At 39.5% G+C, this 16,499-nt stretch overlaps 1 protein-coding gene across 23 annotated transcripts in view; it reads left to right on the plus strand.

Annotated features, from left to right (window-relative positions):
• The window catches only part of EHBP1 (EH domain binding protein 1), a 225,538-nt gene that overhangs the window by 18,077 nt on the left and 190,962 nt on the right, over window positions 1-16,499 (plus strand). For all 23 annotated transcript variants that reach the window (XM_065059180.1, XM_065059183.1, XM_065059184.1 and 20 more), the window contains exon 3: window positions 13,308-13,365. In XM_065059180.1, the coding sequence (XP_064915252.1) occupies window positions 13,308-13,365 (58 nt within the window). The remainder of the gene's footprint in view (window positions 1-13,307; window positions 13,366-16,499) is intronic.

Below are 16,499 nucleotides of genomic sequence, written 5' to 3' on the forward strand. Positions count from 1 at the left end.
TTTGAAGTGCTCGTGCTGCCAGTGTGGGTACGCGCACGCGTGTGCAGTGCCAGCCCTGCCAAGGCTGATGTTCCATCTGAATGCTCCAGAAGTAAATATGTTAAAATTTTGCAGGCTTCAACTTTTTGAGCTGTTTTGTTTTAAAGATGGAAAGTGCATTTTATATCAAATATGCTGAAATATGTGGAAAATCTTATTTTGCAGAATCCAAGGAGTTTGTGTGCCCACGCATCTCTGTTGTCTGTGTTGATGACTCTGCACATAACTGGCTTTCTCCCTCAGTGCTCTGTGTGAACTCTGCGCAGCTAAAATTGTTTCCCATTCCCTTGATAGTTAGTTTACAGAGTGGATTTTAATCATTAGGCCTCTTTGACCCTAACTGGGCAAATGTATTAAAACTCCAATTTGAAATTTAATCATTTACAGTAACATTCATTTCATTTACTGTAATACCCTTCTAAACCTTGAAATTAAATTATTTTCTTCATGTTTTTCCTCCCTTAGTGCCAGATCCTGCAGTGCTTAATCTGCTAGGAAGTTTTTGCCTTTCACTGTAAGGATACTGTTCTTCACTTGGCTCAACTAGGTATTGCAGTAAGTTTTGAGAGTCTTTGTCTTTGAGTGGATGGCTCTCAGCACTTTGCAAGATTAAGAATGTATTTTGCTCCAGGAACCAATCTTGCCTCCCTTTTTATTCACCTTTCTGCTTCCAAGGAGAACGGCTTTTCACACCAGACACATTTGTGTTTACAGATTAAAAAAATTTAAATTAGAGTAAAATTGAAATGTAGGGTGAGACAAAATTACTTTAATCTTTTAAGCTGTGTGCCCTATGGGATAGAGGGGCTCTGTCTTTTTATCCCTTTGCCTCATTTAATGCTACAAGACTGGAATACAGCCTGCAAGACATCAAATCCACTTAATAAAAAATCTGGACAGCATCCAGGAGTCTCTTCTGTGGCTGCAGATGTTACTTTATAGCTACCCCATGCTAAGATCCATCAGCTAACTGAAGTAGCCATCAGCCTAAACCACAATCAGGCATTTTACTGTAGGATGGGGAGGGTGTGGGTTCTGTTTTAAGTTGATCTAAAGTATCAATCATGATGGCGCAGGAAGAAAGGAGAGGGCAGCACCGTATCCAGCATAGTGATCAGGCTTAGTTTCCAGTTCCAAACTTGGTGTGTGGCGGGTGACGAAAGGCCTCAACTTTGAAACAGTTGGTACTGGCAGTATCTATACATCTTCCTTGGGAACGTAAGCAAGGAAAGGGCGGAGTTCATTTTTAACAGCTTACATCTCAAAAAAATCTGGGGATGCAAAGGACCTTTTGTACCTTTAGGGGTGTCCTCCTCTTGAATGTCAGTAACCAGCTGTACTTTTCAAAGGACCACAGACACAGCTCAGTGCGCTGAGAAATGAAGGACCACTGCCCCTGGCTTCTTCTGCAGGGCTGCTGAGCCAAAGGACTAACCGAGCTCTAAGGGCTCTGCTTACAGGAGTGTCTGACTTGAGTGAAGTCTAGGTCAGGTTGTACAGGAAAAATACAGTACAGGAAGATTATTTTAAAACAAACAAACAAAAACAAAACAAAACAGAAAAACAGAAGCAAAAACCCCTGGCTGGCTGAAAGATGTAATTTCTTTGTCCATTTTCAGCATCAGCATGAATTCAGCTATACTGTAGGTTCTGTTTGTTTGCTTTTTTAAAAATTGAAATTAGTGCTTTAGAAAAGCCATATTAAATATGCTATTACTTTCCAGCTTAGCTGATCTTGAAATAATTAGTTACAATCTCGTTCAGATAGCTGTTGGGCATATTACAAACAGCAGTTATTAGCAAAATCTGTTTAGGTCCTTAGTTATTGGTGGTTTTAGGGTTGTTGACCTTGAAATAGAAATGTTTCATCAACTGTATCTGCAAATTAGGAAGTTGGGTATTTTCAAAATACCATCAATTTTTAGAAACTGTAAGATCACTTTTTAATGTTTCAAAATAGAAATAAAGGTCTTTCAGTTAGGGATTTTATTTATTTATTTATTTATTTTTGCAATTTGGTTTTGTTTACGCTTGGTATTGGCAGGAGGTTTTGTTTGGTCTCTTGAGTATCTATGAGTTAACATGCTTTTTTTTTCTTAGCCAATACTTTCTGCAGGATATGAGCCAGGGGTGTGATTTTTCAGGGCGTTAATTTAAAGCTTCAGTCAGTTTAGCTTCCTAAAAATGATACAAATTTTTAGACATCGGATGTATGATTCTAGAGGAAGAATTGATGATAAATAGAAATAAACACTGTTGCTTTTGAGATTGACTTCTGTAGTCAGGAGTGTTAACTTCTGTTTCAGGAGGCAGATTGGAAGTGATATAATAACTTAATTAGACTGAGCAGTAAGAGGCAGAGTTGTTCTAATTTTCCAGTCTTTGGAACAGTTATTTAGCTGTAAATACTGATAAAATAATTTCACATTTTATGGCCATACCTCCATCTTAAAACAGCTATCAAAAGGCCACCAATACGAAATGAGGCATCTAATGGGAAATGACAGTGGCAGTTCCTAATGGCCTGTGCCAGTTTCTTTGGAACTATATGCAAAAATTTCTTAACTCTGGTAATCAGTTTTATTTCCTAACATGTAAGAAAATAATAGGTTTAATTTTGAAAACTGTGTATATATGGCTTACTGCTGCAAAGTTTATCATGTTGGATTATTCTAATTTTTTACATTTCAAAGGTCTCATTAAGCTTTGAGAGGACAGTGTCTTTGTTATGCTTAGTGTGCAAGTGTGTGACTTTGATTCAGACCCAAGTTTTAATGTGAGGTTCCCACGTTTCTCCATGGTGTTTTGAAGCTGTGGCTGCTTCCAAGATCTCCAGTAGCATTGTAGCAGTGGTAACATCTTATAGTTTTGTGCCTCTGAAGGGTGTCAGGAAGATGTGTTACCTCCACTGGTGCCCCAGCTATTGAGAAAGAGGAGTGTTCTTCCTGGAAACGGGTGCTTGGCTGAAAGCAGGCGATTCATAATCCTGCCGTTGGTCATACAGCCAAGGTGATGCCAGGATCAGAGCTGAGAAAGCAGTTTAAGATCTCGTCTTTGAATGCCCTCCTTCCCCTTCTTGATACCGTATCTGTTATGGCTGTGGCTGGGAGCACCTGACAGTATTTGCAAAGTCTGGTCTCCTGGGCAGAGACAGGGGAAAGGAACTACCACAGCATGCCACATTTTCACTTCGTCACTCCCCCCCCCCCCTTTTTTTTTCTCCTTGTGATATTAATTTGCGAAAGTGAAAGGAGGCTGCTGACAGATGAGGAACTCTTAATTGGAGACCTCATTGTGCATGAACCAGGATTGCCCATCTCTCAGAATAAATATGGATTAATTTAGGCCTCGGGAAGGTCATCATTTAGAAGACTAAATATGAGTTTTTATCACACCAGCCTTTCCACACTGGTCCTTGTATGGGTGCAGTGTACCATAGATCTGCCTGCCTCTTAGCTTACTATATACTTGTGTTGTGCTACCCAGTGTTAAGCTACAATCTTCTTTGGAGTGCAGATCAAGAGTTTGCACTGTGTTTATAGCTCCAAACATACATTCAAGCTTTTCAAACTTACAAATACCAAAGAGGCAGAGTGTCTTAGCATTTTATAGGTATCAACCTTTTTCTATTCATTGTACAACCATCTCAGTCCCATAATCCGGGCACTTGAGGTAAGTGATGTGAACTTTCTCTTCTAGACAAACACTAAAAGCTGTACCATTCCAAGCTTGCTTCCCACTCAGAAACTTTCAGTATGTTCACAATTTCTGTGCATCTTCAAAGGACAGAAGTTGCTTTGTGTAATCCAAAACGTGGCCTTAAGAAACAAAAACAAACAAGAAAACTCTGTTGCTGTTGGTTTGGAAGGGAACTTTAAAAGACACATGGAGCCAGATTCTCCTACTCCTGCCCACACTCAACTGTAATTTTTTTCAGAATGAGTGCATGGATTGCAAGGAGAGGAGGAGGATGGGGGAATTAATGCACTGTTGCTTCTTAGACTTGCTTTGTCTGAGTCCTAACGTGGATATTGGAATGCCTGTGGAATATAAGTCAAAACCTTTGTTCTTGTATCTCTATGTGAATGTAAAACTTGCCCAGGCAGTAAGAACAGCAAAGCTCATCCTTTTCTTTAATTGCTTGTAGTAGGCTATGCAGAATTTCTTAAATCTCCTTTAGATAAATTGGAGGAAGAAGATTCTGTTGTGAATAGTTCAAATTGCTAACGCTTTTTGTTGAAAGATATGCTTTTTTCTTCTGTTCTCCAGGAATTGCAAAAAAATATTTTTCTCTACTTTTTCCAGATTGAAAAACAGAAGGGCCCTCTGTTTGAATGCTATTTGAAAAAAAAAAAAATACGCAAAGTGGAATAGGATCTGTTTTCTAATGGGGTCTGATTAGAATTATCAATGGTGTGCTAAGAAGCTTCTTGCATATTTTTACTTTAGAAATATGTTGTTTAATGTAGGCATTTGTTTTTGATGGGTTGAAGCTTCGCTTTAGGCAGTATTTGTCAGTCATTTTAGTTATGCTTTCTGCGCTTTTCATTGAGAGAATACATCTAACATTTACAGTTCTAGTGTTTCTAAATAAGAAGGGATAACAACACAATATGTTAAGGTACCCTCAGCCATGCACATACGTTGTTTTAAGGAGATATTATTTATAGATAGAGGTATAGGTAAGTCATTGGAGCATGATAAAATCAAAGGAAGGGTTGATGCTAGTCAGTGTCTGTCTTTAAGTTTTCTGAAGGCTTTATAGTCAGTGAGGACAGGAGCTGGAATTTGAATTCACATTCCTGGTTTACTTGCTCAAGTTTGCTCAAAGTGTGTTTCCCTGGTTTTTGTTACAAATCTGTTTTATTGTTTTGCACCACACTGAACATGGACATTGATGGAGAGGGGCAGACAATGCTGGTCACTTCTGTCTGCTGAAGGAAGTGCAGGCTGTGGAGAGGTCTGCACAGAGGTCTGCATTCAACACTTGGGCTTTGTAGCAGAAAAGATGGTCTAGCACTTCACCTTCTAAAACAGCTTTCAAATGCACTGTTACGTATGGGGTGAAAATGAGTCTGTGTAATCAGTTTGTATTAATTCACGTGGCAGTTGTCAGGCCCTGGCTTTGCGGGAAAGAGGATCAGAACAGCACATTCCCCAGGGGTCGTGACTGGGCGGGCTGTGCAAGCAGGTTTGTGTGCTGCTCAACAGGAGCAACCTACAAACTCTAAACTGAAAGCTTGTTTTAAAAACATTGATTCATTATTGTTAAAATGTAGAAGACTAAATATTCTGGAAAAAGAACATGGAGGGGAAAATCAGGCATCTGAGAAAGATCTGACTCATGGTGCCTCCTGTGAACTTTCCACTATAAAGCAACATGCTCTGCCCTTTCCATTTAAGGTCTGTCTGAACGGCTCCGTTAGCTTGTGCTCCTCCCTGCCAGTCAGCCTGAGCCCCCAGCAGGCGCGCGCAAAATCCCGACCTGTGTTCAGCGGTGTGCTAATACTCTGAACATACTTGACTGGGGACGCTGGTATTACAAGCAAGCTTTTAGGTGGCCTTAAGAAGCTCTTGTTTTCTGTAGGCATTGTTTGTTATACAGTACTGGGAGTTGTTTCTAAGCTCTGATGTGGTAGGATGTGTACTGTAAATCATTGCTGGAGTAAATGTCTGCATAAGGGGAGTGTCTATGATTATAGCAAGTGAGATAAGAGATCCACTTGGTGGATTGATTCTGGTACAGTACTCTTAACAAGGAATTTCAAGGAATTGAGACGAACAAGGCTAAATTGGATCAGGCAAAGCAAGCTCCTACGTAGAGGGCAGCTGGCTCTGACGTAAAATTTAGGAACTAGTCAAGGAATCCTCCTGTTACTGTCAAAAGGGCATTAACATAACTTCTGAAGGTTAGGGTCAGTTTGTGTATTCTACAATATAAAATTCTGTTGCAAAAAGCTTTAAGAAAATATTTTGCTAGATAGTTCTGTGAAGTTTGTTTTGCTCAAGTTTCTTTGCTGCAATAGCTCCTTGAAAAATGAAGCTGAGTCTGTCTTTGTTGCTTGTTCTGAATAATGGATGAACTTCACCTTTGTTTAATCCAGCTCATTCTGCAAGCTTCCTTTGTGTTTGTTTTAAGAAAACCAAATCATCAGCAGTACGTACTACTCATTCCATGCTCAGCCTCACAAATAGATGCTGTGCAGATTCAGTAGATCTGACTGCACTTGTAAAATAGTTATAGTGTTTCGCTTAGTCCCTTTTTGGTTTAAATCAAGCAAAGCCAGACTAGAGAATCTTTTGAAAAGCAAAGCATAATCTTGACATATGAGTCTTGTAGAAGCTAGTCTGTTTAGCTGCAGACATATTAAAAATACTCGTAAAGTTCAGTTCACATGGAAAATCACAATCTTTTAACAGTTTGTGTATTCTTGGAAAAATATGTAGAGACCTCTGGTGGAAAGAAATGAAGGAGGAATTTTCTGTGTTAAGTGTAGACAGTGAAGACACAGAAGTGGAAGGATCTCAGATATCGTGTCCTCTTGCTGTGCCCATTTTAATGATTTCTCTTTTGAAATTTCCTGGCCCTGCTAAGACTACTTGATGGCTCCAGTGAGGGGAAAAACAAGCTTTGTCTTATTTTAGATGCTTGATGCATATTCTGCAAAGGCTTGGGCTAGAAGACTGCTGTTTTGATTCAGATACAGCCTGATGTGGTAACACTACGAGATGGTTCAGAAGTCTGTTCACAGGCCTTACACAGGAGTCTGCAGTGGAGAAGTGGGAGCAGACAGGCCGGGCCAGGGGAACATGTCAACCCTCCTGGCTTAATTTGCTCGTTGTTGTTTCTTGGCATCTTGTAAAACTACGTTGAATGATGTCTGGGTGCAGAGTGTTTTGAATACCCTTAAGTTCCATCATAAGGGGGAATGGAAAAGAGAACCCCAAACCTCTTCCTGAAATGCAAGGCTTCATCTTGTAATGTCCTTGATCTCATAATTAGCTCAGATGGATTTTATCTGCACAGTATTTTATTTTCTTCTTAATGTTTCTGGCTTTTGTGATCAGTGCTGTACCTTCACGCAGTGAGAAGGCTCATGTGGCAAATGCATCAGCACATGACATCATTCTTACCAGTATCTCTAGGCCTGTTTAAAGCATCAGTGGTGACTTGACTGCACTTCCTGGAGTTGCAGGCAGCTGTGGAATTTCATTGAATGGGACCAACAGGAAATTCTGAAGGAAAAACTTAGTACAAGGCTCGCAAAAGGCCCTGTTAGTTCATTAGTTCCTTGGCCAATGGTAATACACGGCATGGTGTAGGTCCCGGTGCAGAAGACTGCACTGCAAAGAGAGCTTTTCAAAGTAATTATCTGCAAAATGAGAAAAAGTAACGTTCATCTCAAATTAATGCTGGTGTAGAACCGATGACGTTTATTTTTAAGAGACCACTAGAGAGCCTTGAGAGCATTCACCAGTCCTGTAGAAAGCTGTGTGCTGGTGGAAAGGATTGCTTTCTGATGAAAACCTTGCACATCATGCTGGTGTGTGCAATGCAGAGAGGACAAAAGGTTGGTTTAAAAAAAAAATAAATCTTATCTGAAGTACTTTGACATTTGTCCTCAAGTAATTATTTTTATCCTTCAATAGGTGCATCTGCATGCTATAGTGCTAACACTGCTGCTTCTCTTGTTAATTATATTCTTTTAAACTTGCTTCACAAGAGTAATCTGGCAGCCTGTAATAATTCATGCAGTTCAAATCAAACACAGGAAAAATAAAATAAGCTCAACTGAAAAAAAAAAAAAAAGGCAAAAATAATAAAAAGAAGCAAGATGCCAAAACAAATGCTGTAGTGTGTCTGTGTACATATGAAAAAGAGGCCTTGCGCATTACAGGCATTTAAAGATTACTGAGTGTTATTAAATGTAACGATACCTTGTTACAAACAAATACTGTTGCCTATTTTCCTTCCTTTCACTAAAGGGTTGTTAGTAATTGGTCTTGCCATTGGCTTCAGTGGTGTAATTAGTGTTACATGCATTTGCAGTTCTTTCCAACAACAGATTCTAAACTTGTCTTTTGTGGTTTTCCCTTATAGAGCAGTAAATTTGGTGGAGAAGTAGGTGCTGGTTAATGTTATCTGCTTCTGCTTGTTTGCAAAACAGGAGATAACAGGAGACTGATACCTTTTGTGTCCTTCTTTCACAAATGATATTTGGAGAGTTCTGTAATCAAAATATTGTGCCAAGTATTTCCTGGAATGATCAAACCAAACCCCAAAAGACCTTGAATCTTGTACAGCCTCCTTTCCAGTCAGTGAAGTTTCCAGCACATAAGGTGATGATCAGGTGATATAGCTGTTTGTTTGTTTTCCTCTGGTATGTGGAATGTTTTCATTACTTTAATAATTGTGGATATGGCAAAAATCAGGTTGCAGTATTTGATCTTTCTTTTTTTGAAATCAGTTGTTTCAATGGGAGTGTCGAAGATACCAGAATCATGGCTTCCATCTGACAGGAAAAGCCAGGCATAGTTTTGAATTATAGATGTTTTAGTAATGTTTCTTTTAAATCTCATTTTAGTTACTTAGCTTCATCGCTGTCCTGCATACTATTTTTCTGAGCCACAAACTTTGAAATTACAATCTTCCCTGCTGCTTTGCTGAGTAAGTTGCACTTGTAAATAATAAAATAAGTTTACTGCTATAAATTGCATTTCTTCAGAAACAGCTTCTTGTGAATCACACAAAAATGAGTAAATAGGAAATAGGAGTTTATGGCAGGCTTTATGAAAGATGATCTTTTGGATCCAAACTGGATCCTTCCATACTTGCTGCTGGGTCCCTGCCTGTCACAGTGCAGGTCTGGTGTCCTGGTGCTGCCTCCTTTGGCTCCCCCTCCCCAGGACCTGCTGCTGCTTTGGCAAAGCACCATCAAGCCAATCGTGTTAAAAACTCCTACTGAAAGGGTGGTGGTATATCTATAAGCTGGTGGGTTTGAAAGAATGAGAAATGTTGTTTGTGCAGCACAGGAAATTTTAATTTTTTTTTTTAGTAGCTGACCATTCCTATTTGTTCAGCTTGCTCCATTGTGGATTTTTGTATTTGGAATTATCTCAGAGTTTACAAAGTAAACTTATAAAGGATACTAAAACTGATCTTCAGCCTAATTCTTCAGAAGGGATTTTCATTTGCTTTTATTGTGAGTTAATGAGCAGACGAGGTTTATGATGTTGAAGGAGGGGAGAAGTCTGAAGTCAGAAGTAGGAAATACAAATGAGCAAACTGCGTTATGTGGTTTTGGCCATTTTCTAGCACAGAGACATCACTAATAACCTTGAATGCAAATTTCCCAGTTAAAATATGAACTGGGCTTTTTCTTCTCAAAGTATATTGGCATAAAAGAGTCAGGAACAGCTTGTTGCTCTTGGTTTCCTTTGTAAAACTGTTCTATGTAGATATTTTAAAATTGTTGCATTTGTGACTTTCTTGAAGAAAATCATTTAGAAAAACTGCTGTTTTTTGTGTTCTGTTTCAGTTAAGCATGTGGTATGTTTAGTTGGGAAATTCATCCTTTGGGATATTTTTTTTTCTCTTCCCTCTCTCCCCATTCCATTTTGTTACATTTTCTGTCCTCGTATTGTGATTATCTTCCTTTTTTTTTTTTTGGTAATGTACCTCTGGATGTGGATTTCTCGCATACTTGGAGCTGAGGGAGCAAAGTATACTCAGTATTTAACAAAATAAATATACTGGTGAAAGAGTCTGGGAGAGCAAATGCTGGTTCATGTTTCTTCATCAGCGTGACCTGGTCTTCTCAGTCTGAATTGAGACTCTAGTTGGCTTTTTCATGTCAGTGTATTTCTTTATGTTCCTGGCAGAGAGAGTTCTTAAAAACTGGGAGATAAATCCAGGCTTGGTGATAACTCTGTGGCGCACACACAGCTTGTGCTGGAGAACTGCACTGAAGCACCAGCTGTCTCTGACAATCTTTGTAAAGCTAAGCAAGCAATGGTGTGGTTTAAAATGAAATGAAACGATTGAAATTAAATGTAAGGTCAGTTACCAACCCGGGACACACTTATACCAGTGTCACTCTCATGTCTCTGATCTATTTTATTTTATTTTATTTTTTTCTGTCCAGACTTGGAAGGATTTCTGCACTGAGGCTTGCCAACACTTGACAATTGTTTTACAATACTTAGTTTTTCAGAATAACTGTTGTGTCTACATATAGTCCTTTCTTTGTGCTTTTTTTTTTTCTAGGCATCTGGCATAGCCATGGGTCTCCTCTAGAGTACTCTTCAATGAAAAAGTATCTGCATTGCAGGAACGCATGTGTGGGTTCATTCCTACTTTGAATGGGCTTGATCTGACACTCCTCCTGTTTCCTCACCTTGCTTTGCTATCTCCCTTCTCTTGGCCCTTTTGTTTGCACTCATGTGTAACTGTTCTTGCGCCACCTCCATCAGGGCCACCTCCTGGTTTAGCAATTGGCACCACATGGAGCTGGGTGTGCTGCTTCACTTTCCAGCTCATGGCATGTTTCCCCCTGGGGAGATGACCCAGTGCCATTGTAAGAAGAAAATCACTTGTGATGCCAAAATAAATAAGACAAGATCAAAACAGATCTAGAGGGACAAAGTCCACTGTTACCTGAGCTGGAGCTGCAGGAAAGGAAGATACCTGGGTAGGATCCTTCTTGGCCTCCCTCACAGGATCTCTGGAGACCTGAATGCTATTCTGATGAAAACTTGTGGAAATTTACTCTTGAATTCCACGTGTCAGAATTCAATGTTTGCATGATCTACTAAGTATACCATGAAGAATTTATTTATTTTTTTTTTGTCTCTTGGATGTTTCTGATAGCTGGTGTTCCTGTGTGCCTGAGCAGGCCAAGGCCACTGCAGGTATAGTGGCTGGCAGCCCTGGCAAGAAGAAACAGAGAGGAGAAGTTGCTGAGCACTGTGTTCCTTTAGGTGAGAGGGAGAGGAGGTGGAGAGCTGGTGGCAGCATGGGCTTCTGCTCTTCCCATTAACCTCTGCAGGTGTTGTGCTGTCTTTTCCTACTGAAGCTCCTATTTGTCTGACTCCTGGGATGCAGAGTCCTAAACTCAGAGGAAGATTTGTCATCAGTGTAGTCACTGGTACTGTGGAAATCTATCTTTTTTAAAACTTTTTTTCTTTATTTTTTTCTTCCCTCCCCTACCTACTGGTGCTTTTTTTTTTTTATTTTTTTTTCTGGTGCTCCAAGGCAAGCTCAGAATTGAATGAGTCAAGGTTAAATTAAATTTTGTTCGTGAGCTGGTTTATGACATGAGAATAAGTCAACTTTAAAGTGCAAAGTGAAATGACTCTGGGAAAAAAAATCTTTATTGTAGGCATGGGCTTGGGTTGCTTTGCTTCAAGGAAATTGCTCATGGGGGTGTTTATTCTTTTGTTTGTTTGTTTTCCTGGTGGCACAAACACAGGTCCCATCAAAGTGAATGGGGCTGTGTGCCAACAGATGAGAACCAAACACCAAGTGAGCAAAGAGCTTTCGAAGTACAGCAGGGTGACCTCATGACCAAGCAAGATGTTGCAGGAGAAGCCACAACCAGAGCGAAACTATGGTTAAGGTTACCCAGACAAGCAGTAAGAGGGAATTTACACAGTTTAAAATGCAGTATGTTATTTCACTTTCAATTTATCCCAACCTGGAAATTAAGAGATACATTAAAGGAGTAAGGTGCGGTACAGAATAGCAAATAAAAGCTGATGTCCTCACTTCCTTCACAAGAATTGTCTTTAACTCTGGTTTTCAGGAGAACTTTAGTTCTGGTGGGGTTTAAAAGTAAATTAAAGGTGATGTATTAGCTTTATTGTAGCCTGCAGAAATGGTAAACAGCTTCATGGGAAGCTATATAATATGGTGGCAAGCACTTTGGTACTTAAAATGAGCTCTCAGACTGTTAAGCCAGCTGCGTTTTCCTTTTAAAAGTTAGTTATGAGCAGAGACATTTTCTCTGTGATAAAATAATAAGATAGCAGTGTGAACACTGCTTTTTAAATTCAGAATACGTGTGTGGGGTTTTTTTGGTGCATCTTTTCATTAATGATTTGAGCACCTTGTATCTTTTTCTTTGTAACATCAATTTATTCTCTTTTGTTTCCTGTTCAAAAAAAGAAAAATTGCTGTTGTCTTTAGTGTCTCAAAACTCTGAGTGGCAATTTTTTTTTCCAAGTAGAGCTGCAGATTTTCAGTACTGTTAAGTGGAGATGTGAACTCCATTGAAAATGGTTTGCTGGTAGATTTGCAGTCGGGCTTGTTGATGGGAGCTGGGTCATCAGCTGGGAAACCAAGCTGGAACTGGGGGGTCAGGAGTCTCCAGAAGAGGGGTTGTGTCTGGAAATGGGACCAGAAGTGTGGTTATACCATGGAAAGTGTATCATGGTGGGAAAAAAAAAAAAAAGCCTGGAAGTTAGGTCAATATAGAAAAAAAATCACGTGGAGACAATCGTAAAACTAATAAGGTAGAAGTAATAGGGCTGTAACTATTAATCAAGAAATAAATCTTAAGAAATTTAAAGAAAAGATAGTTTTTACTGGTAGTGTGCTTTATTGAGGGTTTCCATCCACATTCATGGGAAATACCAAATAAAAAATTGCTTGGAGAGCCGTATTGAATTTCAATATGCTCATCCTTCTGAATGAAGGTTTAGGAAGCGCTGATTTATCTGTTTGTTGTAATCCAAGGAGATTTTAAGTTGTAATACAGGACTTGATTTGATTCTCTTGTTGTTTGGGGTATTCAGTTAGAAAAAAAAATCCTTTGAAAATTAAAAAATGAAATTGCTGGTTTTCTTTCCTACTTAGCAGTACCTTTTCAATATGCCTGGGTAGAAATTCAAAGTAGAGTTTGCACTGAGGTTTATTTTGAGTACTGGACTGTTTCCAAGGTGTCTTTAAAGAGACCAGATCTTGTTCTCTGCCCCATGGAAGAGTTTCTGCTTGGTTGTACTGCTGGTTCTGGGGAGATGCCCACAGGCAAGGAGAGCAGGAGGAGAACGGTGACATTAGCGTGCGTGTTGGAGGACAGCCTTTTTCTATAAATACACATTATTTTTCCTGTTGAATGACTGATGCTGAGAGTTGTTTTTAGATGAGCTATTTTTAAGAGATAATGTGTCCACTAAGGATGTCATTATATATTGCAAGAGTTTTATTATAAACTGTTTACATATTGATCTTATTATAAATTAAGCTTTTTATTCCTTATCTTCAACAGGCAGCCAGATAAACTTGTGGTGGTTTGGACAAGAAGAAGCCGAAGAAAATCCTCCAAGGTTAGTTGATTGTTTAATAATTCCCAACTTTACTGACAAGCAGGGTCAGCTGTTTGAGGGACTGGTTTCTAGAGTGTGGGGAGCAGCTGAATAAATGAGAAATATTTTAATTATTTTTCTTTTCTAACTCAGTTTAGCTGTAAGTTCAGAATCAGCTGCTGTTGATATCAGTGCTAATTTATGGAAACACTTAGCTCTGATTTCGGCTTTGGTTATTTGTTTAGCAGAACTGTATCATCATCAGTTCTATTTCAGTTATCAATTGCTAGACCTAATTAGAAAGGAGAATCTGTTTCACTACTAGAAGTGTATTAAACATAATAATTAAAAAAGTAATAAAGAATCTGACATCTCTGCAATAGGGGGATAAAGTCTGAATAAGAAGCTATTTCACAACTAGAAAATATTACAAATTAAAAGCATAAATGCAGGCTCTTTCATCCAGTGGTGTATATTTGAATTAAATTTTAATATTTTACTTCTGCAAACACTGTGAGGAAGCATGTGAATTTGTGTTTTATGGCTAATGACTTGGTAGCCTGAGGAAAGGGAAGCTCCAAGTGAAGTCTGTCTGGTATTTGAGCATTCATAAAGTTTTGCTAGGTTTTTTGGTGTATAAAAGTTTGCCAGCAGAGTAACCCTCTCTTGTGTGAGCTTCACCACACTTTTCTTCTTGCAGTACCAAATCTGAAAGCCTTATGAGATCACTGTCTCTTTGTTGAATGGTGCTCAGTTTGTCTAGACTGCTGGATTTTACTGCTCTGGCTGTAAAATGCTGTTGGCCTCTATGGAGCCTCCTTTGGGTCTGGGGCAAAGGGTGAGGCAGTCTGGGTGCATGTCTTCGTTTCCATAGAAAATGGAGCTTAAGAAACCCCACAACACTTTCCATTTACACTGAGATTAAATAAATGGCAAGCATATTTTTAAACCTTCACAGTGTCTAATATGACAATGTCTTGTATGGTATTGTATTATTAACTAATAAGAGTAAAATCTTTTGTCAATCCTAGCAGTCAGTTGTTGTTGCCTTGGGAGGTGGGAATGCTATTTCACACGTATAGCAGGCAAGCAAAGGCCTTTGAATGCTGGCCACATTGCAGGATTTCTGTTGTTGCCTTGTGTACTCTGGTGTAGGGCTGTCCATATCTGTCCAAAAGCTTGAGAAGGGCAACACAAATGAGCTGGGGAAAAGAAGTATCCTAATCACTGGGCAGGTTTGTAGGGGCAAGGGGTATGTGCTGGTTTCCTTCCTTCCCAGGAGCATTTCCTCTTCAAGATAACTCAGCTGCACTTGCTCATTCCCTCCCCCCACAACTGTTGCCTCTTACCCTGGTTGGGTTTATGGGAAGTGGTCTTGTCCAGAGGAGAAGTTCCAGAACTCAGCCTTTTAATAATTCTTTAAAACTTCAGTTAAATAAAGATGGTTTTAGCTCCTTTTTTTTTGAGGGTATGCATGTAACTCAAAATGGTACTTCCAAGAACTCAGAGATGGTGGAGAGAGGACACCCATGACAGAAGATATCTTGAAATAATTACATGTTGAAGAACTTATGCGTTAAGAAAATGTGATATACAGTTTCCAACCTTATTCAGGACATACTTGTTTGTTTTTTTTAACAGGATTCCTCTCTTTCTGACTTCTTTTTGATTGTCATGCATATTTGCTGTAGTTTGTCTTTTAATTTGAGGTCTAAGCTATTCTAATATTCTAATAAGCTATTCAGTTTTGAGCCTATCACCACAAGAAGGACATTGAGGTGCTGGAGAGAGTTCAGAGAAGGGCAATGAAGCTGATGAAGGGTCTGTAGCACAAGTCTGAGGAGCAGCTGAGGGAACTAGAACTGTTCAGCCTGGAGAAAAGGAGGCTGAGACTTTATCACTGTCTACAACTACCTGAAAGGAGGTTGTAGCATGGAGGGGGGTGGTCTCTTCTCCCAAACAGCAAGTGATAGGACAAGAAGAAATGGCCTCAAGTTGTGCTAGGGAAGGTTTAGATTGGATATTAGGAAAAATTTCTTCATGGAAAGGGTTGTCAGGCATTGGAACAGTCTTTTCCAACCAAGATGATTCGATGATTCTAAGCTGTTTTATCTAAAGACTGGCTACTGACTGAAACTGACTGCATAACCAAATGCCTGCTCCAGTGTGTGCATCCTAAATTCTGCTTTAGGGTATGAAAACCCAAAGGAGTTATCTAGGGAGTAAACAAGGGTGTGAACTTAGTCTGGCACCTTTTCCAAGATAACTGCCCCTGTTCCATGTTCGGACTCTTCATCAAAGCCAGACAGACTATTCCTCTTTCATTGAAGGATAAACTAGCTCAAATTACCTTGTGTTTATAGCATTGTGTATATCTAGGCAGTAACTGCTGGTGTAGGGTGTCTGTTGTGGCTTACTCTATAACTTTTAAATTTTATTTTCATTTAATTTCTGTAGAACAGAGTGAGAAAAGATAATACAGCATAGTAAATTCCTAACTTAGAAGCATTGTAACCCTAAAAAGCTTGGTAAAAAACATGGTATTTGTCCATGAATTAATGACTTGTTTGTTGAGAATCAGAATATGTTCATAAACGGAAGCCCTAACAAAAGCTTAGTAGGACTTTGAAGTGATAGGTTTCTGCCTGTGGTGTTATGGGCATGATCATGTAGACTCCAATGGCAACATTTCACTGAGGCAAGAGGATTTTCTGATACTAGCTCAGCTTCTTTGGCTTGAAGTTTTTACAGCTGGGACATAAGGTTCCAAGATATGTCCTCATGTGAGTGTCTTCTCTTTTGGTCCCCAGGCAGTATAAAATCATAGAATGGTATCACAGAGTGTTACTTGGAAGAAACCTTCAAAGCTCCTCTAGTACAACCCCCCCTTCAATGAGCAGGGACATCTTCAACTAGATCAGGTTGCTTAGAGCCCTGTCCAGCCTGGCCTGGGATGTCTCCAGGGATGGGGCATCTTCCACCTCTCTGGGCAATCTGGGCCAGTGTTTCACCACCCTCATTGGAAAAAATTTCTTCCTCATGTCTAGCCTGAATCTCCCCTTCATTAGTTTAAAACCATTACCCCTTGTCCTGTCACAACAGGCTCTGCTAAAAAGTCTATCCCCATTTTTCTTATAGGCCCCTTTTAAGTACTG

Source organism: Columba livia, chromosome 3, assembly GCF_036013475.1.
Source record: "Columba livia isolate bColLiv1 breed racing homer chromosome 3, bColLiv1.pat.W.v2, whole genome shotgun sequence".
Lineage (NCBI taxonomy): Eukaryota > Metazoa > Chordata > Aves > Columbiformes > Columbidae > Columba > Columba livia.